A 24,968-nucleotide genomic window follows, 5' to 3' on the forward strand; every position below is an offset into this window, starting at 1 on the left:
GCCTACCTAGTTCCTCTCACATCCTCTTTGGCCAGAGGTCAGGCAGTGGCTGTATGCTTCCTGATCCTGTATACACCGGTCTCGCACAGCACCTGTATGGCTTCTGCCAGGCCTCGGATCCAGTCGGGCTGCAGTGGCAACCACCAGCAGGTCATTCAGGGAAACAGCATGGCTGTGAGAATTCTGCAGGAGGAGGAGGGAGGGCACATCCAGCTGCCTCTTCTCGCCAGAGCTTCGGCTGCAGAAGTAGCACTCCTGGGGCAGGGAGGTGTTTTCTGGAAAGGCAAAGGCATTGGCATCATCAGTCTGTGCTGCTGGACTCAGCACAAATTCCTGGCGAAGGCCACCTCCCACTAGGGTCTCCCACTGAAAATTGGCGGAAGCTGCTGAATCAGAATCAGCCACTGTGCCTTTCCTCCAAACAGTTTCTCTTCCCTGTTTTTTTTTTTTTTCAAACTTACCACCCCCAACTTGTACAGGCTCAGCTGAATGGGCCTCATCTGAATGAGAACAGGAAAGATTGAAGAGGGTACTTAGACACAGCTCTACTTTTATCATTTTTTTGCTTTCCCAATAAGACTAGAGACTCCCTAAGAAGAAAAACTATGTCTCCGCCATCAGACTGGGGTCTCCTTGAAGGCAGGGGCTACAGTCCCCCTCAGACGGGGCACTCCCCAAGATTAGGACAGGTTCTGTTGGTTTCTCCATCCCCTAAGCTCTTCACACATCCCTGTACACTGGCACTCACGTGACTTGTCACTCAGCACCAGCTCTGGGTTGTAGTGAGCTGGGAACAAGGACAGCTTCTCCCTCAGTGAAACCTTGGCGAACGGCTCTGACACGGGATGCTGCTTCTTCATGCCATTCTTTAGCAAAGTCCACCTTGGGTTCAGACTCCTTGAGAAGCTCTGGGATTTTGTAGGCAGAGAATTGTTTGATAATTTTTCCTGGAGGAGGTGCCAAGGCATCTGCTGCTGCTTGCATTTAAAGGAGGCCATCCTGTCCATCTCTGAGCTACTGCACTCAGAGCTGGTTCCCATGGTCACCCCTAGCAGAGACTGGGGGGTGTCTGAGACCTGGGTGGTGGATTCTGGGAAGGTTTCTACTGAGGTTAGAGGCTGAAAAAGAAAATGGTCCAAAATGAGATTGTGGAAAGCAAAGGGCTCCCTCCTATACCATTTTTAATTAAAACAAACAGATGAAGAGCTGAATTCATGAGCAGCAAGAAAGATTTTGGTTACAACAGTTTCTTAACCATGAACTGGTTAAACACTAGGGCAGAAGATGGTGGGGAGTGTCCACAGAGCTTCCTCTGGAGGTCTTTAAACATGAGATAGATTTTAAACCCTGGAGACTGGTAATCAGAGAAATAGGTATTATTTCACAGCTATTAGACTGGCAAAAATTAGAAAGCTGGATATCAGTGTTGGTGGGAAGGCGGGTGGGGTGGGTGTCTCATGCACTGCTGATGAGAATGTAGGCTGGTCCAGCCATTCTGGTGAACCATCTAGAAATACTTGGTTAGATAAGATTGCAAATACCCTGTGACCCAGCAATTCTGCTCCTAGCTATATATGCTAAATAAGTTATTAGATTGCTCCTTTTAAACAAGTACACCAAGGTTCCCAGCAACATTATTCACAATAGCCAAAAGTGGACACAACCCAAATGTCCACCAACAAATGAATGGATAAAAAAAATGTGGTGTATACACACAATGGAATATTATTTAGCCTTAAAAAGGAACGAAATTCTGATACACGCTACAACATAAATGAACTTTGAACACATTATGCTAAGTGAAATAAACCAGACACAGAAGTACAAATATTGTATGATTCTATTTATATGAGCTACCTAGAGCCCTGATACAGAAAGTACAACAGAGAGGAACAAAATAAGGCAGGAAAGATATCTGAAGAAATAATGGAGAGAAACTTCTCAAATTTGGTGGAAGACATCAATTTACAAAACCAATAAGCTCAAGAATTCTAAATAGGATAAATACAAATAAAACTACATCATATTGCATTTCAAATTGCTGAAATTCAGAGATAAAGAGAGCAGCCAGAGAAAAATGACACATTACATACATGGGACAATGATATGAATACAGTTAATTTCTCATTAAAAAAGAAAAAGAAGAAGAATATCAGAAGAACTGGAACAGCATTTTTAAAGTGCTTCAAGAATAATGTTAACCCAGAATTCTAGGTCCAACAAAAATCTCCTTCAAAATGAAGGCTTTTAAATAAAGACATTTTCAGATAAACAAAAACAGAAAATTCATCACCAGTATACAGATGTACACTACAATAAATACTAGTAATGTATGTTAGTACAAAAGAGAGAATAAGTTTCCCATATTTAAAATTAAGTACAACGTTACCTCTAAGTAGATTCTGACAAGCTGAAGATGAATATTGCAATCCATAGAATAACACCCCCAAAAAAGGCAAAAAGTTGTAACTAAAAAGATGACGGAGAAATTAAAACTAACAAATACTCACTTTTTGATTAATCCAAAAGAAGGCAGAAAAGGAGGAACACGGGGAAAAAGCAGAAACAGAAAAGATGTATAGAAAACAAACAGAATTTCAGCCCTAAATCGTATTAATAACTACATTAAATGAAAATGGAGTAAACACTCCAATTATAAGGCAGATGTTGTCACGCTGGGTAAGAAAGCAAGACCCCCTTATGTCTGTGTATAAGAGAAATCGTTTTTTTTTTTTTTTTTGAGAAATCCTTTAAATATAATGAGAAAAGTGAGTTGAAATTAAAAGAATTTTTTAAAAAAGATATACCATGCAAACACTAACCATAACCAGCTGGAGTGGTTATATTAATATCAAACAAAATAAATTCTAGGACAAGGAGTATTACCTGGGATAAAGAAGATTTTATCATTTCATGATGATAAAAGGGTCACTACATCAAAAAGACAAAATAATTATAAATGTGTACCTAATAAAAGAGCTTCAAAACACATGAAACAAAAACTGACAGAACAAAAGGTAGAAATAAACAAATCCACAATTGGGGTTGAGATTTTAACATCCATCTCTCAGCAACTGATATAAAAAGTAGAAACCAAATCAGTCTAGATATGGAAAATCGGAGTGACGTTGTCAACCAGAGTGATCTAATTGATTCATAGAACACTATACTCAGCAACTGTAGAACACACATTCTTTTCAAGTGCACATGAAACATTCATCAAGATAAATCATTTGCTGGGCCGTAAAATAAGTCTTGATAAATTTTAACAAAGCATTTCTACTAATCGCAAAGGAATTAAATTAGAAATTAATAACCATAAGATATTTAGAAAATCCCTAAATATTAAAAAATTAAACAATATACTTCCAGATCACCCATGGAACAAAAATGAAATCACAAGGAAATTAGGAAATATTTCAAACAATGATAATAAAAATGCAGCATATCAAAATTTGTGGTATGCAGATAAACTAGTGTTTACAGGGAAATTTATAGTGCTAAACACATATTAGAAAGGAAGAAAGGCTTACAATAAATAATCCAACTTTCTACTTTAAAAGGCTGGAAAATGGTGATCGAATTAAACTAAAAGCTAGTAGAAAAAAAAGGAAATAATAAAGATAATACTGGAAAGCAATGAAATAGAAAATAAACCATAGAGAAAATTAACAAAGCCTAAAGCTGGTTCTTTACTTAATAAAATGCATAAGCCCATAGTAAGATCAAGATAAAAAAAAGAGGAAATAGAAATTGCTTTTATCATCCATGAAAGAGGGGATATCACTACGGATCATGCAGACATCAAAGGGATAAGGAAATTTAAAACAATGAGAAGGGACAGTAGTCTTGGTTCTAGCTGAGATGGATTAAGCATACTGCATCTGTCTCTCCCACTGACTGTTCCTATAAAACCTGCACAGAATGCATGCATAGAGTAGCTATCCGACAATTCTGAAAAGTAAACAGTAGCAGGCAGATTGAGGAAGATGAGAATTCAAAGTACCAGCAAGTGAGCAGTGAGTCTACTGTTTTTCCTCCAGTATCCCCTGACCTGAACTCAAGGCAATTCAAAACTCAAAAGTGGCTACTGGGGAGTAGACAGAGAAAGCTCTACGAGAAGCCCTATAGCTGTGGCTCAAAGACCTTTTTTTCTTCTTTTCTTTTCTCTGCTCTCTGTACCCCCATGTCCATGATGAAATCCTGAGGTGGATTTCGGTAATTAATAGAACTCAGTGATTAACAGAACTAGTGTACAGAAAATGAATAAGAATATAGAAGAACTGAACAACATCAGCAACCAAATAGATCTAATTGACTCACTACCCAACAGCAGCAAAATAGACATTCTTTAGAAGTGCACGTAAAACATTCTCCAAAAGAGACCATATTCTGAGCCATAACATAAACTTTAACGAATTTAAAAGAACTGAAACCATATAAAGTATGTTCTCTGACGATATGGAATTAAAGTAGAAATCAGTAACAGAAAAACATCAGGAAAATCTCCCAACAACTGAAAATTAAACAACACATTTCTCAATTGCCAAGATATGGAAGCAACCTAAGTATCCATCAACAGACGAATGGATAAAGAAGATGTGGTCTATATTTACAATGGAATATTACTTAGCTATAAAAAAAAATTGAAATTTTGCCATTTGCAGTAACATGGATGGACTTAGAGGACATTCGGCTAAGTGAAATAAGTCAGACAGGGAAAGACAAATACTGTACGATATCACTTATATGTGGACTCTAAAAAATACAACAAACTAGTGGATATAAAAAAAAAAAAAGAAGCAGATTCACAGATATAGAGAATAAACTAGTGGTTACCAGTGGGGAGAGGGAAGGGGTGAGGGGCAATATAGGGGTAGGGGATTAAGAAGTACAAACTATTAGTTACAAAATAAGCAACAAGGATATATTGCACAACATGGGGAATATAGCCAATATTTTACAATAACAATAAATGGAGTATAACCTTTAAAAACTGTGAATCACTATATTGTATACCTGTAATTTATATAATATTGTACAGCAACTATACTTCAATAAAGTTTTTTAAATTAAAAAAAAACCCCTACATTTCTAAATAACCCATGGGTCATAAAGAAAATCTCAAGTGAAATTATAAAATATTTTGGACTAAGTGAAAACGAAAACATATCAAAATTTGTGGTATCTAGCTAAAGTTGTTCTTAGAAATTTATAGCATTAAATGTTTATATTAGGGAAGAAGGTCTTAATCAACATTCTAAGCTTCCCCCGTAAGAAATTAGAAAAAAGAAAAGAAAAATAATCCAAAGCAAGCAGAACATAAGTATTAATAAGGGCAGAAATCAGTGAAATAAAAAATTGGAAAATAATAGAAAAAAAATGAAACAAAAACCCAGTTCTTCGAAAATAATTAACTGATAAACTCCTAGCAACACTTACCAAGAAAAAAAAGAGAGTGAAAGAACAAACAAATTACCCATATCAGGAATGAAAGAGAGGGCATCACTACAATCTCTGCAGACATTACAAGGATAATAGGGAGCTACTATAAACGACTCTTCACATATAAATCCAACAACTTAGATAAAATGGACCGATACCTCAAAAACCACAAACCACCAAAACTCACTCAAAATAAAATACATAACATTAAAGAAATTGAATTGTAGTTTAAAATATTACAGAAAAGAAATCTCCAGGCCAAGATAATTTTACTGGAGAACTCTAACCGAATATTTAAATAAGAAATAATGACAATTCTACACAATCTCTTCCAGAAAACAGAAGAGGAGGGAACACTTCCCAATTTATTTTATGGAGCTAACAGACCAAAAAAAAAAAAAACCCTATAAACTAACATCTCTTATGAACACAGACATAAAAATCCTCAACAAAACATTAGCAAGTTGAATCCAGCAATGCATAAAAAGAACAATACATCATGGCTAAGTGGGGTTTATTCCAGGAACGTAAGACAGGCTCAAGATAAAAAATTAATCAATGTTGGGACTTCCCTGGCAGTCCTCTGCGCTTTCACTGCAGGGGGCATGGGTTTGATCCCCGGTCCAGGAACTAAGATCCTGCACGTTGTGAGGTGTGGCCAAAAAATAAATAAATAAATAAAAATAATCAATGTAATCCACCATATTAACAGTCTAAAGTGGAAAAACTATATGATACTATCAACTGATACCAAAAAAGCACTTGACAAAGTTCAACATCCATTCATGATTAAAAACAACTCTCAGCAAACTAGGAATAGAAGTGAACATCTTCAACCTAGTAAAGAATATCTACAAAAACCCTACAGCTAACACCATACTTAATGATAAAAGACTGGAATGTTTCTCATTTAAGACTGGAAACAGGGCAAGGATATCTATTCTCTCCACTCCTGTTCAACACTGTACTAGAAATCCTAGCCAGGCCATAAGGTAAGAAAAAGAAATAAAAGGCATAAAGATTGGAAAGAAGGAAGTAAAAACCATCTTTATTTGAAGATGACATACTTGTTTGATGAAAATCCTACAGAATCAACAACAAAAATCCTTACTAGAATTTATAAGGCACCCAAGCAATTCAATGAGAAAGGAAAGTCTTTCAATAAATAGTGTAGTAACTAGATGTGCATATGGGGAAAAAAACCTAGTGCCCATCACCTAGCACACTCAAAAGTTAATTTGAAACGGATCATGGAACTATACACAAAGTTAAAGCTATAAAGCTTTTAGAAAAAACCTAGGAGAATATCTTTGTGACCTGAGAGTGCATGAAAATTTCTTATATAGGACACAGAAAGCAAAAACCATAAAAGAAAAATTGATAAGCTTCATCAAAATTAAGTTTTTTCACTAATCAAAAAACACTATCAAGAAAAAGAATAGGCAAGTTTCCAGACTATATAAAGCATTCCTACAACACAATAGTAAAAACATAAATAATCCCATTTCTTAAAAGGGAGGAAGGCAAAATCTTGAACAGACTCTCCATAAAGAAACATACAAGAATGACCAATAAGCATTTGACAAAGTGCTTGACATGCTTAATCATCAGAGAAATGCAAATTAAAACCGCAATAAGAAATCACAACATAGTCATTAGAGTGGCTAAAATTTAAAAGACAGATAGCACCAAATGTTGACAAACGTGGAGCAATTGGTACTTTCATTCATTGTTGGCTGAAATGTACAAAAGATCCAATCACTTTAAATAAAGACTTTGGAGTTTCTTATAAAGTTATACATAGATCTACCCTTTGACCTAGTAATCCTTCTAGATAATTATCCAAGAGAAATGAAAACTATGTCTGCAAAAAGACTTGTACAGGAATGTTCATAAGAGCTTTAATCACAATAGCAATAAAAGAATAAAAACTGGGAACAACCCAAATATCCATCAACAGGAGAATGATAAAAAAAACCCTGCAGTGTATTTGTACAATGGAACACAATTCAGCAATAAAGAAGAACAAACAACTGATATACCCAACAACATGAATGAATCTCACAGATACAATACTGAACTAAAGAAGTCAGACTCAAAAGAATATACACTATATTATTCCATTTGCACAAAATTCTAGAATAGGCAAAACTACTCTAAGATGGAAGAAGTCAGAGTCAGGATAGTGGATGCCTTGGGGAGGGATGCAGGGAGCAGGAGGGTAATTGCCTAGGAATGGGCAGGAGGGAACTTTGGGGGAATATCAGAAAGCTCTATATTGTGATAGGGATATGGATTACACAGGTGTATTTATTTGTCAGAATTGTACAGTTAAGATTTTAGCATTTGAATGCATGTAACTTTAATCTTAAAAAAAGAAAAAGTGGGGCTCAATAAGAAAAAACATAGGACATAGAATGAGATAAATAACCCAATCACATTCAAACAGATTTTAAATGCATGTATTTAAAAAAATCCCTTCTTGGGACTTCCCTGGCAGTCCAGTGGTTAAGACGCCCGTGTTTCCACTGCAGGGGGCACGGGTTAGATCCCTGCTCGGGGAACTGAGATCCTGCATGCCACACAGCATGACCAAAACTTTTTTTTAAATAAAAATTACAAAAAAATTTAGAAATCCCTTCTTTACAAGGAAACAAACTAACAAAAGATGGTGGATAGATGAATGGGAGGTGAGCACAGGGATAAAGGGACAAGTAAATAAACAAAACAGTCAAAGGCTTTGAATGAACCAAGTATGATACAACATCCCGAACCAATGATTTTGATTAAATCAACATGAAATCCAAAAAAGAAAAAAAAATAATGAATTGTTGTTAGCTGCCCTATTTTTTAAATCTCTTTAGTGTTAAGTAGTACTGCTTTAAGCCTTAGGTTAATGCAAAAAGAACAAGGGCAGTCTTAAGAAGTTGTTATATTAAAATAATAGCTGGGCTTCCCTGGTGGCGCAGTGGTTGAGAATCTGCCTGCTAATGCAGGGGACACGGGTTCGAGCCCTGGTCTGGGAAGATCCCACATGCCGCGGAGCAACTAGGCCCGTGAGCCACAACTACTGAGCCTGCGCGTCTGGAGCCTGTGCTCCGCAACAAGAGAGGCCGCGATAGTGAGAGGCCCGCGCATCGCAATGAAGAGTGGCCCCCGCTTGCCACAACTAGAGAAAGCCCTCGCACAGAAACGAAGACCCAACACAGCCAAAAATAAATAAATAATAAAAATAAGTAAATTAAAAAAATAATAATAATAATAATAGCTAATGCGTACTGACTCCTGTGTGATAAACACCACTCGTGGATCCACTTTCGTGGATCCTTTCATTTAATCCTCACAATGATCCGCTGGTAGGTACTATTATGAAAACACCATTTTTTAGATGGGGAAACTGAGGCTTAGGGAGATTAGAGTGACTAGATGGGAGTCATATATATAATAAAAGGAGACCCCAGGATCTAAACATTGGCAGCCAGATTCCCCAAAGTATACTCTTTACTCATTATTATTATTTTAAAATTTTATTTATTTTTGGCTGCGTTGGGTCTTCTGTGCTGCACGCGGGCTTTCCCTAGTTGTGGCAAGCGGGGGCTACTCTTCGTTTAGTTGTGTGGGCTTCTCCTTGCAGTGGCTTCTCTTGCTGCGGAGCACTGGCTCTAGGCACGCAGGCTTCAGTAGTTGTGGCTCACATAAACCCACATAATGTAAAACTTACCATCATAACCATTTTTAAGTGTACAGTATAGTAGTGTTAACTATATGCACACTGTTGTGCAACACATCTCTAGAACCTTTTTAACTTGCAAAACTGAAACTTATACCCATTAAACATCCTTTTGTTTCTGCCTCTCCACAGCCCCTGGCAACCACCCTTCTACCTTTTGTTTCTAAGAGTTTGACTACTCTAGATACCTCATATAGGTGGAATCATGCAGTATTTGTCTTTTCGTGACTGGCTGATTTCACTTTGGAGAAATGTCTATTTAAGCCTCTACCCAGTAGAGGTAATCGGGTTGTTTTGTTGTTGTTGTTTTCATTGTGAGTTGTAAGAGTTCTTTATATATTCTGGATATTAACCCCTTATCAGATATATGGTTGGCAAATGTTTTCTCCCATTCCACAGGTTGCCTTTTCATTTTGTTGATTGTTTAAGTCTGATGTAGTCCCACTTATCTACTTTTGCTTCTGTTGCCTGTGGGGTTGGTGTCATATCCAAGAAATCATTGCCAAATCCAATGTGATGAAGCTCCAAAGCATACTCTCGTAAAGGTGTTTATCAAACCGCAGTTGCAAACCTACCAGTAGGTCAGGAAATTAATTTAGTGGACTGTAATGGGTATTTTTAAAAGAATAGAATGAGTCACTATATGCAGTGTGGCTAAGCACTGTTTTAGAAACTTTTCTCCAGTTGTATGTGTGTGTATGTGACGGACTATGAAATAAAATGAATTTCTACTATGGGCTATGGTTAGAAATTTGAAAAACATTGCACTACTCTACACTGCACTTGGACCAAGCAAAGACCCAACAACGCAGAAGATTTTCCAGTAGTTATAGTAGAGTCATCACATAGCTCTTGGTGGGTCTAAGTATGATGAACACAAAAGAACCTGTGTTAGCATTGCTGGTACTACATTCATGTGGCAACTTAGTTTCTAGAAAAATAGAAAATCAACTGTCATATTAAATTAATATTTTGTGCAAATTTTATTGGTGCTACTTGTTTTGTTTTGCAGTTGCATAAGAGCTACATAGGTGTAAAGACTTTATATCTGGTTTTATGCTTGTATATATTTATACAAATAATTTAAGTTTACAATTGGAATCTAAAAGAGCTTTCTTTCCTTCAAAAGGTGTCCGTACAACAGTGGAGTTTGAAAAACACTGTTTAGGTCGTGGACTGTGTTCAACAATATCCCCCCCAAAATTCATGTACACCCACAGCCTCAGAACGTGACCTTATTTGGAAACAGGATCTTTGCAGATCTCAAGTTAAAATAAGCTCATATTGGATTCGGGTGAGCCCTAAATCCAATGACTGGTGTCCTTATAAAGCCATGTGAAGAAACACAGAGGAGAAGCACCGGAAGAAGTCCCTGTGATGACAGGGGCAGAGATTGGAGTTATGCTGCCACAAGCCAAGGAATGCCAAGGATTGCCAGCAACCACCAGAATCTAGCAAGAAGCAAGGAAGGATCCTCCCTAGAGAGCCCTCACATGGAGCATGGCAACACCTTGTTTTCAGATCTCTAGCCTCCAGAACTGTGAGAGAATAGATTCGTGTTTCAAGCCACCGAGTTTATGGTAATTTGTTACAGCAGCCCTACAGAAACTAACACAACAGGTGGTAACCTGCCCAAAAGAGGGGATGCATAAGACGGCCTTTCTAAAAGCCCTAAAGGTATAGGTCTAGACTCCTAACAGTATGCCATTCCACAACTTGGGCTTCACAAGTGGGGAAATCGAGGCCCAGAGAGGGTAAGTGGCTTACTCAAAGGGCCATAGTTAAGTCAGGTGCAGAGAAGGGACCAGAAAGCCAGACTCCTACCTCACCCCCCACCACACCCCCCAACCAGTTCGGCCCTCAGGGAAGGCAGACTGCTCTACTTACCACAGTGCTGGTGATTGTGTTCACTGCAGAGGTGGACTTGGCTTCCCTGATTCTGGAGACGGGTTTACTGAGCTCTGGCCTGGAGCAGCTGAGAAGGCTTGAATTCCTCAAGTCAGTAATAGAGCTGTAAGGCCTCACAGATGTAGGCTTATGGGGAGAAGGGCCAGCCTCCTCCCTGGGGGCCTCCTGCTCAAGGCTGCTGTCTGTCTCATTTTTCTTTGTGTCTCTGATGCTCGTCAGCAAGTCGGGTGTGCAGGACACTAATGTCAATGGCTGGAGGTACTGGGAAGGAGGAAACCAAACGTACAGCCCATGGGAACCCAGCTCTGTTCACTTCCAGATCATCTGCACCCAAGGGTAGGTGCAAAGGAGATGAGGAGGAGAGGAAAGCAATCAGAATCAAAGTCTCTCTAATCGGGGGCTCTTAACCTGGGGTTCAAGGACCCCTAAAGGGCTCATGGATGGTTTCACGGGGCCTTTGAGCCACTTAAAACTGCAGTTTTAAAATTGTATCTTTGTATATGTTATGGCAAGAGATTCCATAGCTTTTATCAGATTCTCGAAGGGTCTATGACCCTAACAAAGTTATTTTTTTAAAAAATAAAAAATAAAAATAAAAACCTGCTCTAAACCTGTCCCTTCAGGTAAGTCTTTGAGAAGGAGATAGACTGAAAAGTCAACTGAATCTTTCCAGTGAGCCAGAAGAGAGAGCTAGGCAGAGAAGGGGGGGATCCAGAGATTCAGATGATAGGACAACTGGATAGCTGGCCCCAGCCTAGAGGCTGGTCCACACTTTGAGCAGAGAGCAGGCTGGAAGCACCAGCTGTGTTCAGTCACCCCATGTAGTGTTCTGAGGTCCTGCCTCCCAGAAGCTCTTCCCTGGGGCCTCCTCTCTCAGCTGTGCCCCTGGCCTGCTGGAGGGGAGCATTCCAACCCAAACTAGAGTTGGGGACCATGACCACAGGTAGTCTTAGAGCCTACTCCCTACATGGGGATGGTGGTCAGCCTCCCAGCTGCTTTTACTCCAACTGAAGGAAGAAGGGCAGACCAGTGAGAGTCCTCTCTGCCTGGATGGAGGGATCCTCTGAAGGCCTCCGGGCTCCTTGTGACTTCCGGGCTCCCCTCCCGGGGCCCAGCCCTCCATGCGGCCCCATTCCTTCAGTGTGCCGGAGGTCGCAGTAGTGGTCTCCTCAGCATCCCCCCCTGGACTGGCCCCAGCCAGGGAAGGGTGCTGGGCATGCGCGCTCCCCTCCCATCCAGGTTTACTTGTTTGGAGGCCGGGTTGGTGGCGGTCTTGCATGTCTGCCTTTGTTTCTGTCGCCAGCTCTGCATGCTCTTGCCTCTCGCTCGCTCGCCTGCTGATTCCCCCTGCATTTCTACCCTCTTATCTTTCGTTTGGAAGGATATTTTCTCCTGTTTCAGTCTCAGCTCCTGGATCAGCTGCCTGCCCAGTGAGGAACAGTCATGTAGGTTAGGGATGGGCTGGGAATGTGGACACTCTCCTTGAGGGCAATGGGACGCCCTGCCCTGCCCACCTCATAGGGTGGAGTGGCGGGCTGCACCCCGCTCACCACACCCCACCTCTCTCCTCACTTCCCAGTAGGCCAGATCCCACAACTGGCAGGTGCTGGGAAGAAGGTCTGGGTAGGACGCTAAAGTTAGGGGCTCCCACGTTGGACCCCTTCATATGCTGGGCCTCTCTGGCCAATGATGTGACGGAAATAACTCAGTCACATGGCTCAGGAGACAGGGGTTCCAGAGCCTCTTCTGTGGTTATCTGCTGTACGATCCTTTTTCTGCTCCATGAAATGAGGTGGAGGGCGGGGAATGGACCGGATGGGATGAGCCCCTTCCGGCCCTTAGATTTGACACCTGCATGAATCCAGGAGGCAGCCCTGAGGGGCTGGGCATTCTGGAGTGGGGTGGGGGTGCCTGTCTCATGGGTGAGTTTCTAGAAACAGCCTCATATCCACTTAACAACATCCCACACCAAAGAATCTTACGATTCCTGGTCCTTGCGAGACCAAAGCAACTTCAAGGCTGCTCCAAGGTTACCCCGCAGGTCAAGCAAACCCCTCTTCCCCCAACACCCTGCTCCCCTAGGCCCAGGAGCCTTCCTACCGGGCATACACCTCCCGAGCCCTGGAGGCAACTGTATTCTGGAAGAGGGAGTTGTTGTCCTGGAAAAACTTCTCATACTTCTCCGAATTCACACTGGGATAAATCAGGCGGAAGCCTCCACAGTTTTCCTTTTCATACTTCTCAGTTTTCTCTAGAAGCATGGCCTGAAAGCCCTTGACTTCCTCCTTCCTGTTGGGAAGCAGAACACAGGGCTGCAGTTGGGGTTTCCTGGGACCAAGCTTGGAGAGGACATAGCCTTTCCAAGGACATGGATGTCACCTAGGGCCAGACGGAGGCCTCGCATGCCAACAGTGGTCAGTCAGCATTTCCTAAATAAATGAACGCATGAACGTTTCCCTGAAAGGAGATTCTAGCCCTCCCGGGACAGCAAGTGTCATAATGCACTGAGAGCTGGTTGGAACGGTCTTCCTGACAGCTCACCAAATTCTCTCCCATTACAAGTAGAGCCTATTTCCCTCTTGGCTTTGTTCTGACGAGGCAGACTGTCGCCATCTTCCCAATCACAGCCCCTGCTACCCTACTCTGGCGAACTGGCAGCTTGTGTTTTGCTAAATTTGAGGGCTTCATGGATGAGCTTGATGAGCTTTTATGAGCTGTGATGATCTCATTCTTCCTCACAGCCCCCCGGGGAGGTGGATGTCAGGGAGGGAGGAATGATAAGCCCCTTTTACAGCAGGGAAACTAGGAGCCCCTGAGCCACCCAGGGCCAAGTCATGACGAGGACACTGATCCAGAGGAGGGCCCTGGCCACCCCTTAGCTGACGCTGCCTCCTTCTCCAGGAGTTTAATGGAAGGCAGCCTGGAATGCCAGGCAGCCCACCCACCAGGCTCTGTGTCCAGACCTGCCACTTACCAGCGAGGTGACCTGTACAAGGCAGTTCCCCTTCCAGAGTCTTGGTCTTCTTAGCTCCAAAAACAGGACCATACAACACCCCATGCTACCACCTACCCATCCCCCTTCCAGGGAAGACAGTGCACATGAACACGCTCTGAGAAACACAGTGCCATCCAAACAGAGATGCCATGCCCCGGTTCCAGAAGCTCAGTCCCGAAGGATCAGGCTGGCTCTGCTCATGAGGAGGACAGCGGGCCACCGTGGGATCTCAAAAGCAACAAAGCCATCTCCTTGACCAGGCTCTGGGTCTTCCTTCTTGCTCTACAGAGGAAGGCCTCTGTTAAAAGGCAAATGCTACCCAGCAGGGAGCAGGGCGACACAGGCTCCCGCCAACACAGTGGCAAGGGGAGGATGGACAAATCTTCCTTTTTGTATAGATAAATGGTTTTACTTTTGAATTGGTAATCCCTGGATCTTCATATGATATTAATAAACTCATATCCATCACATGTATTTATGTCTATAACTTAATCTCCTATTTTTAGGAACAAAGGAATAGCCACAGTAAAACTGTTCAAACTGCCACATCCTGCCAATATATATTAATTTTCCACATAGGATTATCATTTGTTAGAATTGACCCATTACTGTACCTGGTCTCCCGAGAACGACACTGCTGCAGGAACCGTGCCCGTTGTCTCTCCTCCTCCAAGACTTTCTTTTTGTCACAGCTTCTCAGGTTGATCAGGACCAAAGTGTCATACAGCAGACTGTTCTTTACCTCTTTATCCAACCATGAGTCAGTGGAGAAGCTCGGAGAGTGGTTGACCTGTGAGGGCAAGACGGCAGCTGGGGAGGCTGGGCAGGGTGCAAGCAGGGCGTGAGGCGAAACGGCCCCTCCAGGGAACCACCCGAGCCCACCTCGGTCGGGGCCCTGGCTGCCAAGATGAGTGGAAAGGAGAGGGAGAGAGGGTCTAGACTGGAGCCACAGTGAAGAAAGGAGGAAGCAGAACCCCCTCCAGTTTAACTAGCTTTCATTTTAGTCCTGTCTTCCTGACAAGCATGGCAGGGGGCGGGGGGGCTGTCTTTGGTTCCCCCTCCACCGGGTGTGCGTGTGCCCCGTCCCGTGCACTGTGCATCCCAGAGAGCAGATGGAAGGGGACAGTCCAAAGGGCCAGGCTGGGAGGTGGGGAGGGGAAAGGAGTGATGCATTTGGGATCCTGACCGGGGTTGACGGGGAGACTGGTGGGAGGACGGAGAGGACTCATTTCTGCCCACAGAAGAGTCTATGTTGTTCAGAGGCACTGTGTGACATTTGAAGGTTTCCAGCAGTTTCTGAAGGCCTGCTCCTGGTGGCTTATTCTGCTCTTCGGGTGAGAGCTCCAAACGGCCATATTCTCCTTCCCACCCACACTTGGGAATAAGGGCTGGGAATGGAGGAAAGGCAAGGCCCCAGGAATCTGATCTGTAAATCTGGGTCTTGCGCTCTGAGGGCTGACTCTGTGTCACTGGCAGCTGTCACCATCACCTCTGACTTGTACCGCAGCCCCACTCCCGCCCCCACTCCCGGTGTGCACCCTGAATGGCCACGGGAAAGGGCTGCTTGCACAGGTCCAATCGGGAAGAGAAGAGGCCACCCAGGAGCTTCTCTTCCTCCTCTTCCCACCACCCCATGGGTCTGAGGGAGGCAAGAAACTCACTGAGTGGCTCCCCACCCATTCCCGTGCCCACAGACACCAGGCTGCTCTCCGTTGGTGCTTGGAACTGAGTGGTCCAGGCCCCTGAGAACCAAGCCTGGCGGCTCCTGTCTGATCTTGAGCATCCTCCACCCAGCTTTGGCGAAGAACCACCCCTTTCTGGGAGATGACTCTGTTATGAAAGGTAGAGCTGTCTTTAGAATCACTCTGGGCCTGAGATCAGAGCTTCTAAGTCTGTGTGGACCTCAAGAAGGCACAAGGAATTCTCTAATTCCCGGCCGTCTACCTCCCTCTGGTGGCCACTTTTCAGCAAAGGGAGAAGCCCCAGGCAGCAAGCGCCTCGGGGGACGGTGGCTTGGGAAGTGGATTACAACCTCCTGGCTGAGCAGGAGGGCGGAAGGATGGGCCCTGCTGGCTGACCCTGGTAACAGGCACCAGTTTCACCCCTCGCCCCAAGCCTGCACCTCCAGCAGCCAGGGCTTGAGTTTGTGATCCAGCAAAATGTCGAAGCCCAGGATTTCAAAGCAGGCGCTGTTGAGTGTGTGATTGGGGAAGCAGGTGTGGTAGTTATGCTTGATGATGGGGTGAGCCGAGATGAGCGTCTTGATGATGATGTCCTCGATATCTCTCCAGATCTGCCCCACGTTGTAGCCGTGGCTCTCCATGTACACGTTGAAGGTGGAGAGCTTCCTGGAAGGGAACCACGGGCCATGAGGCAGGGCAGCCCACCTCTGGTCATCTAAGGCCATGGCACGCTGGAAACCAGAAACTTCTGGAGAAGATAAGGCCCCAAAGCCAGTGGGGAGGGACACCCAGGAGCCAGGGTGATACCAGGGCTGTGTCGGCTCAGGAGGACCTTGCAGGAGCCACAGGGCCATACTGCTCAAGCCTCCACAGTCCTGGAGTGGGCAAAGATATACTGACATGTAAGCCCTGGCCTGGGCACTTTCACTGTAACATAGAAAGCACCTGTGGGCTGGGGCAGGGATTCGGTATCCCAGGTGGAAAGCGGAATGGATGAATAAAAAATCTTTTTAAAAAACACCCTACATCATGGTTTTGCTTTGGTGGTAATGGTTTCTCAGCCTGTGGTGTTCATTAGAAGCACTTAAGGAGCCTTTAAAGGCCACCGATACCTGGGTTCCACCTCAGCTATCTGAGGGGATATTCTGGGGACACTAAAGACTCAGAAATTTTGTTAATTTTGTTCATTGTTAACCCCCTAAAGGGCTGACCAGAGGGAAAAGGAAACCCCAGGGCATCTCCACAGATAGGGTTACCAACTGTCCCAGGGCAAACCAGACAGTCTGATTTTAGAGCTGAAAGTCCCACATCCCAGGAAACCCCTCAGTCACAGGCAAACCTAGATGGCTGGTCACCCTATCACAGAAATCAGAGGATATCTACCCTATGCGGAGAGGTTTGTGAGGAAACATCTGAGGAAATGCTCCAGTCAGCTCTGAGCTGGGCAGTACAGAGACAGGGCGAATCTGACAGGTCCAAAAGGCAATGGCGGGGACAGACACTCACCCCCTCACATGCACACATGTGTGCACAGAGAGCCAAAGTGGGAAGTGGAAATATTGGAGGAGGAAATACGGGCGATACAGGGGAATGAAGAACAAAGAGAAGAATGAGAAGACAGGAAACACGGCTCACCCAGGCCATCCAAAGAGCTAGATGGACTCCCGTCAATGGAGCCAATGCACATTTGCTAAGGGCCTGCTGTGTGTGCAAAACTCATGCAATGAGGGGATCCCAAGAAACCAGCACCTCTCTTGTGGGAAGCCTAAGGACCATTTGAGGAGTCAGCACACACGAGACAACCAAAGATGCATTTATATCACGACAGATAAACAGAGGCCACTCAATATAGAGGCACATATTTTCTACCTGCCATTGTGAAGGATGGAGTGTTGTGCGTACATGAATTTTCCAGATCGCTTGAAACCAACTCTTTCAAGTGCAAAAAAAAAAAAAAACTGTTTAATTTGCCTAACTGGGAAATAAATTTTCCCAAAGTAGATTATACACTCCTCTACCTTCTTATAACAGATGTTATGAATCATAACATAACCTCTTCTTGATGACTCAGGCACATCACAATGAATACACATAATTGTGCAATTTCATAACGTCCAGTGGCTAGTCCATTCAATTTAACACACCAGCTATGTGCCAGGCACCCTGAAAGACGAAGAGGACCCGGTATCTGCCCCAGAGGCCTGCCAGGTTTCCAGTTTTTCTTCTCCTTCATTGCTCCTACTGAGTTTGCAGCCTGGCGGGGATTTACTGCCGGTACAGCTGGCCTCAGGCTAGGGAGGGGGGAATTTGGGGTAGGGGAGGGACTCGTAGGAGAAGCAGATTGTCTCAAAAGATGGGGAGGAGGAAGATGAGGAAAGGTGAAAGCAAACAGGAGGGAGAAAAGGAAAGGACTCTGCCCTGCAACATGGGAGGCACCTAGAAGGCCAGGGCACCATTCTAACCATCAAGGAACTTAAGTACAATTGGGGACACAAGGAAAACAGGTGCCCCAAGCACAGAGAAGTTACGGGCTACAGCTGATGCTGACTGTGAGGGTGGTGGGAGTCCAGAGATAGAGCGGTTACTGTGGGTGGTTAGATGCAGATTCCATAGGCTTGTCCTTAGAGATGGAAGCCAATCCTCTCGTCTGACAGGTGAGGAATCAGAGGCCCACAGAGAAGACGGGTTTCACCCACACTGCAGTGGTTATATGGCTGAACCAGCACCTAGAACCAGGTCAGAGAAGGCAACATGGAAGCTTAGTTTGACCAAAGGGCCTTCAAGGATGTTCTCCCATGTTTTCAGTTGGAGCTGAGCAAAGGCAGAGAGGTGGGAATGAGCAAGGCCTGTGTATCAGAAATGAGCAAAAGAGTATCCTGGGAGAACACCGTGGAGAGGATGGCACAGGCAGTACCGCTAGTGGTTAAGGGCACAGACTCCAGAGTTAATTCCAGCTCTGCCACTTCCCAGCTGTGCGAACTTGGGCAAGTTTCTTAACCTTTTTACACCTGTTCCCCAATATGCAAAATCGGGGTGATAATAATCACACCAACTTTATAGTGTTGTTGTGAGGATTAAATAGGTTGAGGAATGTAAATTTCTTAGAGCAGTGCCTGGCAGGCAGGAAGCGCTCAACAAATAAAATGGTAACTATTAATGTAGTAACAATAATAGTGGGAAATGGGGTCTGGTCAAAGCATACAGCAAGCAGAGGAGTTTGAATTGGATGCTCTAGGCACCTGGGAGCCACACTGGTTACCTGAGAGCAGAAGTAATGAGTATACGGAATGTGTAATAATAACAGCACCCACTTGCATAGGGGGTATTGTTTTTGAGGCCTATTCATACACATCATCTCAATAGGTCCTTACGGCATATTTGCGAGGCTGGCCAGCCGGGATTCACGTTTATTGCGTCATTTAATTTATTTATTTATTTTTGGGCTGCGCTGTGCAGCTTGCGGGATCTTAGTTCCCCGACCAGGGATCAAACCCGGCCCCCCTGCAGTGGACGTGCAGAGTCCTAACCACTGGACTGCCTGGGAATTCCTTACTGCGTCATTTTAGAGAGGAGAAATCAGAGGTACAGAAAGGTTAAGCAGAGGTGGCTGGAGCTAAGAAGAGTGAGGAGGCCACGCAGCTGTTGAGGATGAGGCTGAAGCTAAGTCTGGTGGGAAGGAAGGGACGGAGGGACCTTTGAAGGAGGAAACTTCAGAATTCAATGACGTGCTGGAAAAGGAAACATCTAAGATGACACCAAACTCTCCAGTCCTGTGGGTTAGAAGTGAGAGAGGGGGAAGCTTGGACTGCTGAGGTGGAAGTGACGTGAGAGAACACGTGACATTGGGAAATGCTGAGCTGGAAGCAACGGGGAGAAATCCAGGTGCAGCTGAGGAGAGATGGGCCTGGAGCACTGCAGGGGGACAGGTGGGGGGTACTTCAGGGGCAGGGGAAGGGGGGGCAGGCGACAGCTCCAGCAGAGAGGGGGGATGGAGAAGAGCAGGGGGATGAGGCCAGGCCCGGGTGAGCTAGGCGAGGAGAAGGAAGGGGAAGGAGGGAGGGGGAACTAGGGTAGCAGAACAATACTCCACACCCGCACCTTAGCCCTGGCACCACATAACACTCCCCCATCACAGCCTGAGGGCCCAAAGCCTGTTAGTGGGGTGTCCATTCTCATAAGAGGAGGGAGATGAGGGCCCTTTGATGACATGTCTTTAGACGAAGGAGAAATCACAGTAACTACAAGCAATATCCGTGCTCTGTCACAGGTCACTTGAGTCTCAGAGTGAACCTACGAGGTGGGCAGGGCAGGGCGTCTCATTGTCCTATCCTACAGACCAAGAAATGGAAGCTCAGAGAGGTGAAGGGACTTGCTCCAGCTGACTCAGCTGGCGAGGGTCAGAGCGGGGCTGGAAGCCGGGCCTCACCGAGCCCCGATGTTCAACATGCAACTGTGCAGGAGGCCAGAGGGTGCCCACAGACCAGGTGGGCGAAGAGGAAGTGGGGGAGCCGTGGGTAAAGTCGGGTGGCCAGCGCCCTCCGACAAGGGGGAGATTGCCTCCTGCCAGCCCAACACGTCCCCTTCCAGCAGGCTTAACCTAGTGATTTTCCATTTGCTTTTTGGAACTCTGCTACCAAGGGAGTCGTGAAATTTCCTGTGCTTCTCTGATGCTCTGAAGCCAAACAGACTGCCTGTTTATCAGTCCTTTAAGTCTGATGCAAGAGAAAGAGCAGGGGTGTCGTGACACATCACTTGAGAACCTCTGTTGGAGCAACACCCCAGGGAACCGCAGGCCTGGCAGGTCCTTCTCCGGTGTCAGACCAGCAATCGAGAAATATCTGTTGGTCTAGAAATGTCAGAAGGGCCAACTGTAATAAGAGTATGTTTTGGTGTGTGCATGTGTGTATCCTGCTGAGGAAACAGTTCGTGTTTATCTCTCCTCCTCCCAACCTCCTAGGGTTTATGATGTGGCCTTCTTTTAATGATTAACAGCCAGAGGGCAGAGACTAAGGAGTCTCTTCTGGGCTTAGAGGCAAAGAAATATTTTCTGACACCGTGTGACCCAAGATGGAAACACTGATGGCGACTGACAGGGTTTGGATAGAATCTCAGAGAGCAGCTCGGAGCCCAGCAGGGAAAGAAAAGAGAAGGGAAGCCGCTTCCTTACCTCTTGCTGCCAGAGTGAGCATCTCGAAGGAAATTGGAACTGTGCTTATTAATGGAATAATTAGTCAGGTGCATGCAGATATCGTCCTGGGGAAAGAGACACAAGTCTGTGGGGTCAGGAGGAAGGGCAGCATTCCACTTCCTCTCTGTGCCCTTCCATGGCCCCTGGGGCTTAAAGAGATGGAAAAGAAAGGGGGCGTCTTAGGGCTTACTTACACTGGCAAAACAGAGGAAGTAAGAAGGGGTATCCTACAGCCTGGAGCATAAGAAACTCCCACTCCTCCTGAGGTTGGGAGGCGCACTGCTGAGGGGGGACTTCAGGAGCCCTGAGGGCCTGGGGATGTTGGGGGAGGGCTGGGGGCTTGCCCACATCCTTCTTTCCTTGAGCACCACGGAATTGTGGCTTTGCAGTCAGGCCACGAGTCCCCACCTCACCTCTTCCTAGTTCTGTGACCTTGGACAAGTCCCTTATAACTGGATTTTAATTTCCTTATCTGTAAACTGGAGATGATAATCCCTACCTCTGAGGGCTCTTGGGAGTGTTAAATGAAAGAAGAGATACAGCCTGGCACATAGTAAACCACAGTTCAGCAAGTGACAGCCACGTCCACCATGCCTTGAGAAGGTAGGTGTAACTAGGATTTTTTACCAGCTAAGAGAGGAGGGGGAGGCAGCGTGTCCCCCAGCTCACCAGGTTGTCTGGGCAGGGGTGGGAGTAGGAGGTGGTGGCAAAGCGCGCCAGTCCTTCGTTGTACACAAAAATCCTGAGAGGGTCACAGGATGTCATGAGCACGTAAATCCGCAGGTCAAACTTGAACCCGTCGATGATAAAGGGCTGGGAGGAGAGAACAGAAGCTACACGGCGTCAGAGGAGGAACCCAGACTTGAAGCCCATTAGCACCCTGTCTTGTTTTCGTGGCTTCAGCTCCAGTGTTACCTGCGTTACAGAGGCCAGGCTGGGCTGGGGTTGGGGAGGGGGACAAGGGGATTTAGGCCATGTGACCTTGTGGAAGTCACTAACCACACCAGGCCTCAGTTTCCTCATCTGTCAAATGGCATGAGTAACCACCTCCAAGAGCTTTCCTGGCAACAAGACAAAATAACATGAAAAAGTCCTGTGATGAAGGACATGTTGTCACCACTCAGGGCTTGCTACTGTCGCACTTCTGCCAGAGTTCTCCCTGCAGTTGCAGTATTGACTGCAATGCCAGCCAGGTCTCCTATGCACCTTCTAGAAGGCTCCCTCCCTGTAAAGGGCTATACCTCCAGTCATGGACAGCTGGTTACCATGATCTCTCCAGAGCTACTCCCCTCTCCCAAAGGAGGTGGGGCCTCCACAGACCCAAGGGGCTCTCCCAGCTGCCGTCTGTTAGAGGCAAGGGGCCAGCCTGGCAGCGCCAGACCAATCGACAAGAGTGCAAGGGCAAGGGCGCTCTGGCCCAGGCACATGTCACGTCTCTGGTCAGAAGGCTTGGTCGGACCAAGTCCAAGGCAGGACTTGGCTCCACCCCCACCCCACCCTCCCTTCCCTCTTTTCACAACCGGTCCAGTGGAGCTACAGCCTGAGGTTGCCATGGATGATAAATAAATAATCACGATGAGGAAGTACCTTTGAGATATAGAGTTGACAGATCATATCCTCCCCAGGTTTGATTTCTTTCACTGTCCGGGTGATGAATATACCTCTCCCCTGGCAGCCCGAATCCGGCTTACAGATGTACGTCTTGTTTTTTCTTGACCTGCTGTAGTTCTGCAAATCTCCCCAGCTACCAGAGCAGGAAGAGAATGAGATACACCTTTAGCAGGGGGATCAGTGAAAATGAAGGCTAGCTCTTTATTTAAAAAAAAGAAAAAAGTGACAAAAGCCCTGGAGTTGACAGACAGACACCCAGAGATCTGGTTATAGGAGAGATAGTCGAGCACACACGGCAGAGAGAGGATGGGCTCTGGAGGGAATTCAGACCTGGATTTAAACCCCGGCAACAGCACTCACCAGCGGTGTAGCCCTTTACCAGGACTTGACCTCTCTAAGCCTCAATTCCATCATCTACACAATGAGGACAATGACAGCTATCTCACACATGACATGATGCAGGCAAGGTGCTGGTCCATGCCGCACATCCCACAAAGGTAACCGTGATCCAAGCGGTTCGGCTTTCTGAGTTTGCAGATAAGAGGTGTGAAGCTCTGAATCTGACTCAGGCCCTGACAAATGATGTGACCTTGGATCCATCAGTCTCTTCCCCTGCTCTGGGCTTCAGATTTTCCTCTGTAACACCTCCACTCCAGCTAGAGTGTGAGAGGGCAAATACTATCTTGAACGTAGTTTGAAGAAAGTATATTCAGAAGAAAGAAACCAACTTAAAGGATCATAAATCTCAGTCTTGCTGTACTTCTTGTTTTGCATTTTAACTCAAAGGAGCATTGTCACCACTGGAGAAGTCACATGACTGCAATGTCCCTTAGTGGCCATGAAATCTGGAGGCGCCTGTCAACCCGATGGCAAACACATTTTCTTTGAAGTTGCTGCTAAGCTCTGCAAATTGTTCTAGACAAGCTAGGAAAGGCTGGGAACCCTGGGGCTCTTGGTTTGGGAAAGCACTGGGGGGAGATGGGAGAGTGGGATTCCTGGGGGGCCTTTGTGAGTAAGTATAATTCTGATGGCAATGCTTCCCTACTCCCCCACCTCATCCCAAACACCAGACTGTACCCAGGTCATGCTCACGTCATCTCACGTTCCTCCTGCTTCTTGTGGTGTGGTCCAGAGTATTTTATGTACCAGGAATGGATGTCCATTTTCCAGATGGATATAGTGAGACCAGAGATGGGAAAAGGCTGACTGCCATCCACGGCACTGCCATGGGTCAGAGGTCAGGCGTCCTTCCCTGCTCCTAACCTGGGTGCTAACCATTACCTCACTCCCTCCAGAAATGCTCGAGGGCCTTAAAAATTCAGAAACTGCACAGTGAAAAGGCTGGAACAAGTTCAAAATCAACAGCTTTCAAGGTCAGAACAAATTCTCATCCCAACTGCAGGCACAGGCTCCAAGGCACCCAGCCCCTAAATGTCATTTAATTTTATAGGCAGAGCCTTGTGTTTTCTCAACCTTGGACACACCCTTTATTCCTTCTCTTCCTGAAGAGGAGAGCGAGATGGGAGACCCTATGGGAAGGGAAAGTAGCAACCAGGGAATCGGGGGCAAGAGGAAAATGTAAACTGAGGGTGGGAAGTGGAGAAAGGGGCGCAGGTGGGCACTCACTCAGCAGGAAGACACCAGGTCCTAGGGAAAAAGTGGAAATCTTTTGGGAATATCTTTAACATGCGGCTCATATTCCTGGCCAGCAAGTCCTTGCGGCAGATTTCAGTCATCCCTGGGAAGTGATTGATTTTCTGCAAAGGAAGCCGGAAGCCGTGAACAAGGGAGCCCATGGGAGTACCCATGAGCTCTGCTTGGGACAGTCATAAGACTGGGGCTCCACGGGGTAGATGCCACGCTTACACAGAGGACCAGCTCTGACCCAGATACCTGGTAACTTTTGATTTCCATCACCCGCTCCAGCGACACCGAGTAGTCAGTCCAGTAGAGAGTCCAGTCGTCGTTTTCCCCTCCCTCTCGAAGGCCATACTGTTGGGCAGCCCTACGCACTGCCATGGCAGGTGGAGAAAGAAAGGCCCGTCAGCCGGGAAGTGGGGGAGGAGCACGTGGTGGGGAGGTTATGTTTCTAGGTGCTCCCAGACCGTACACTGAAGCCAGACAACTGGGCTCCTTGGGACTGGAAGCCATCTTGCCCCATCTGGACACACCGTTGCCGAGAAAGGAACACGGAGAGTGGAAAGCTCCTGGAGAACACAGCCTGTGCCCAGTGATCTCCACAGAAGGTTTTCTGGGGTGAATGTTTCACCCACCCTTGCCAGGAAGTAGGCCTCTGGCTTTCCTCCAAGCACTAGCACTGAATGTTCAGGGGATATAAACTAATCCTTAATGTCGGCCAGAGCCAAGCTTAATTAGCAAGGTAAATTGACAGAAAAAACTATGCAGTGT

At 45.7% G+C, this 24,968-nt stretch overlaps 1 protein-coding gene across 1 annotated transcript; it reads right to left on the bottom strand.

Moving 5' to 3' along the window:
- Positions 1 to 6: 6 nt before the first annotated feature.
- On the bottom strand, positions 7 to 24,687 carry TTLL6 (tubulin tyrosine ligase like 6). The gene is made up of 13 exons (XM_061176006.1): positions 24,670 to 24,687; positions 24,453 to 24,571; positions 24,186 to 24,316; positions 22,536 to 22,692; positions 21,618 to 21,761; positions 20,928 to 21,013; positions 16,201 to 16,426; positions 14,693 to 14,868; positions 13,184 to 13,372; positions 12,329 to 12,506; positions 11,063 to 11,344; positions 749 to 1,118; positions 7 to 275 (listed from the first exon to the last, which is right to left on the bottom strand). The coding sequence occupies exons 2-13, from the start codon at positions 24,471 to 24,473 to the stop codon at positions 7 to 9; spliced, it is 2,229 nt and encodes a 742-aa protein (XP_061031989.1). The 5' UTR covers positions 24,474 to 24,571; positions 24,670 to 24,687.
- Between the last annotated feature and the right edge of the window lie 281 nt (positions 24,688 to 24,968).

Source organism: Eubalaena glacialis, chromosome 19, assembly GCF_028564815.1.
Source record: "Eubalaena glacialis isolate mEubGla1 chromosome 19, mEubGla1.1.hap2.+ XY, whole genome shotgun sequence".
NCBI lineage: Eukaryota > Metazoa > Chordata > Mammalia > Artiodactyla > Balaenidae > Eubalaena > Eubalaena glacialis.

Excerpts from the sequence above, each read along its gene's own strand:
- TTLL6 (XM_061176006.1), bottom strand. The coding sequence starts at position 24,473 with ATGGAAATCAAAAGTTACCAG. Across the intron at positions 14,869-16,200 it reads TCAAGCCCTGGCTGCTGGAG|GTCAACCACTCTCCGAGCTT; the intron begins GTGCAGGCTTGG and ends TTGCCCTCACAG. Across the intron at positions 11,345-12,328 it reads CCAACCCGGCCTCCAAACAA|TACCTCCAGCCATTGACATT; the intron begins GTAAACCTGGAT and ends CCTCCTTCCCAG.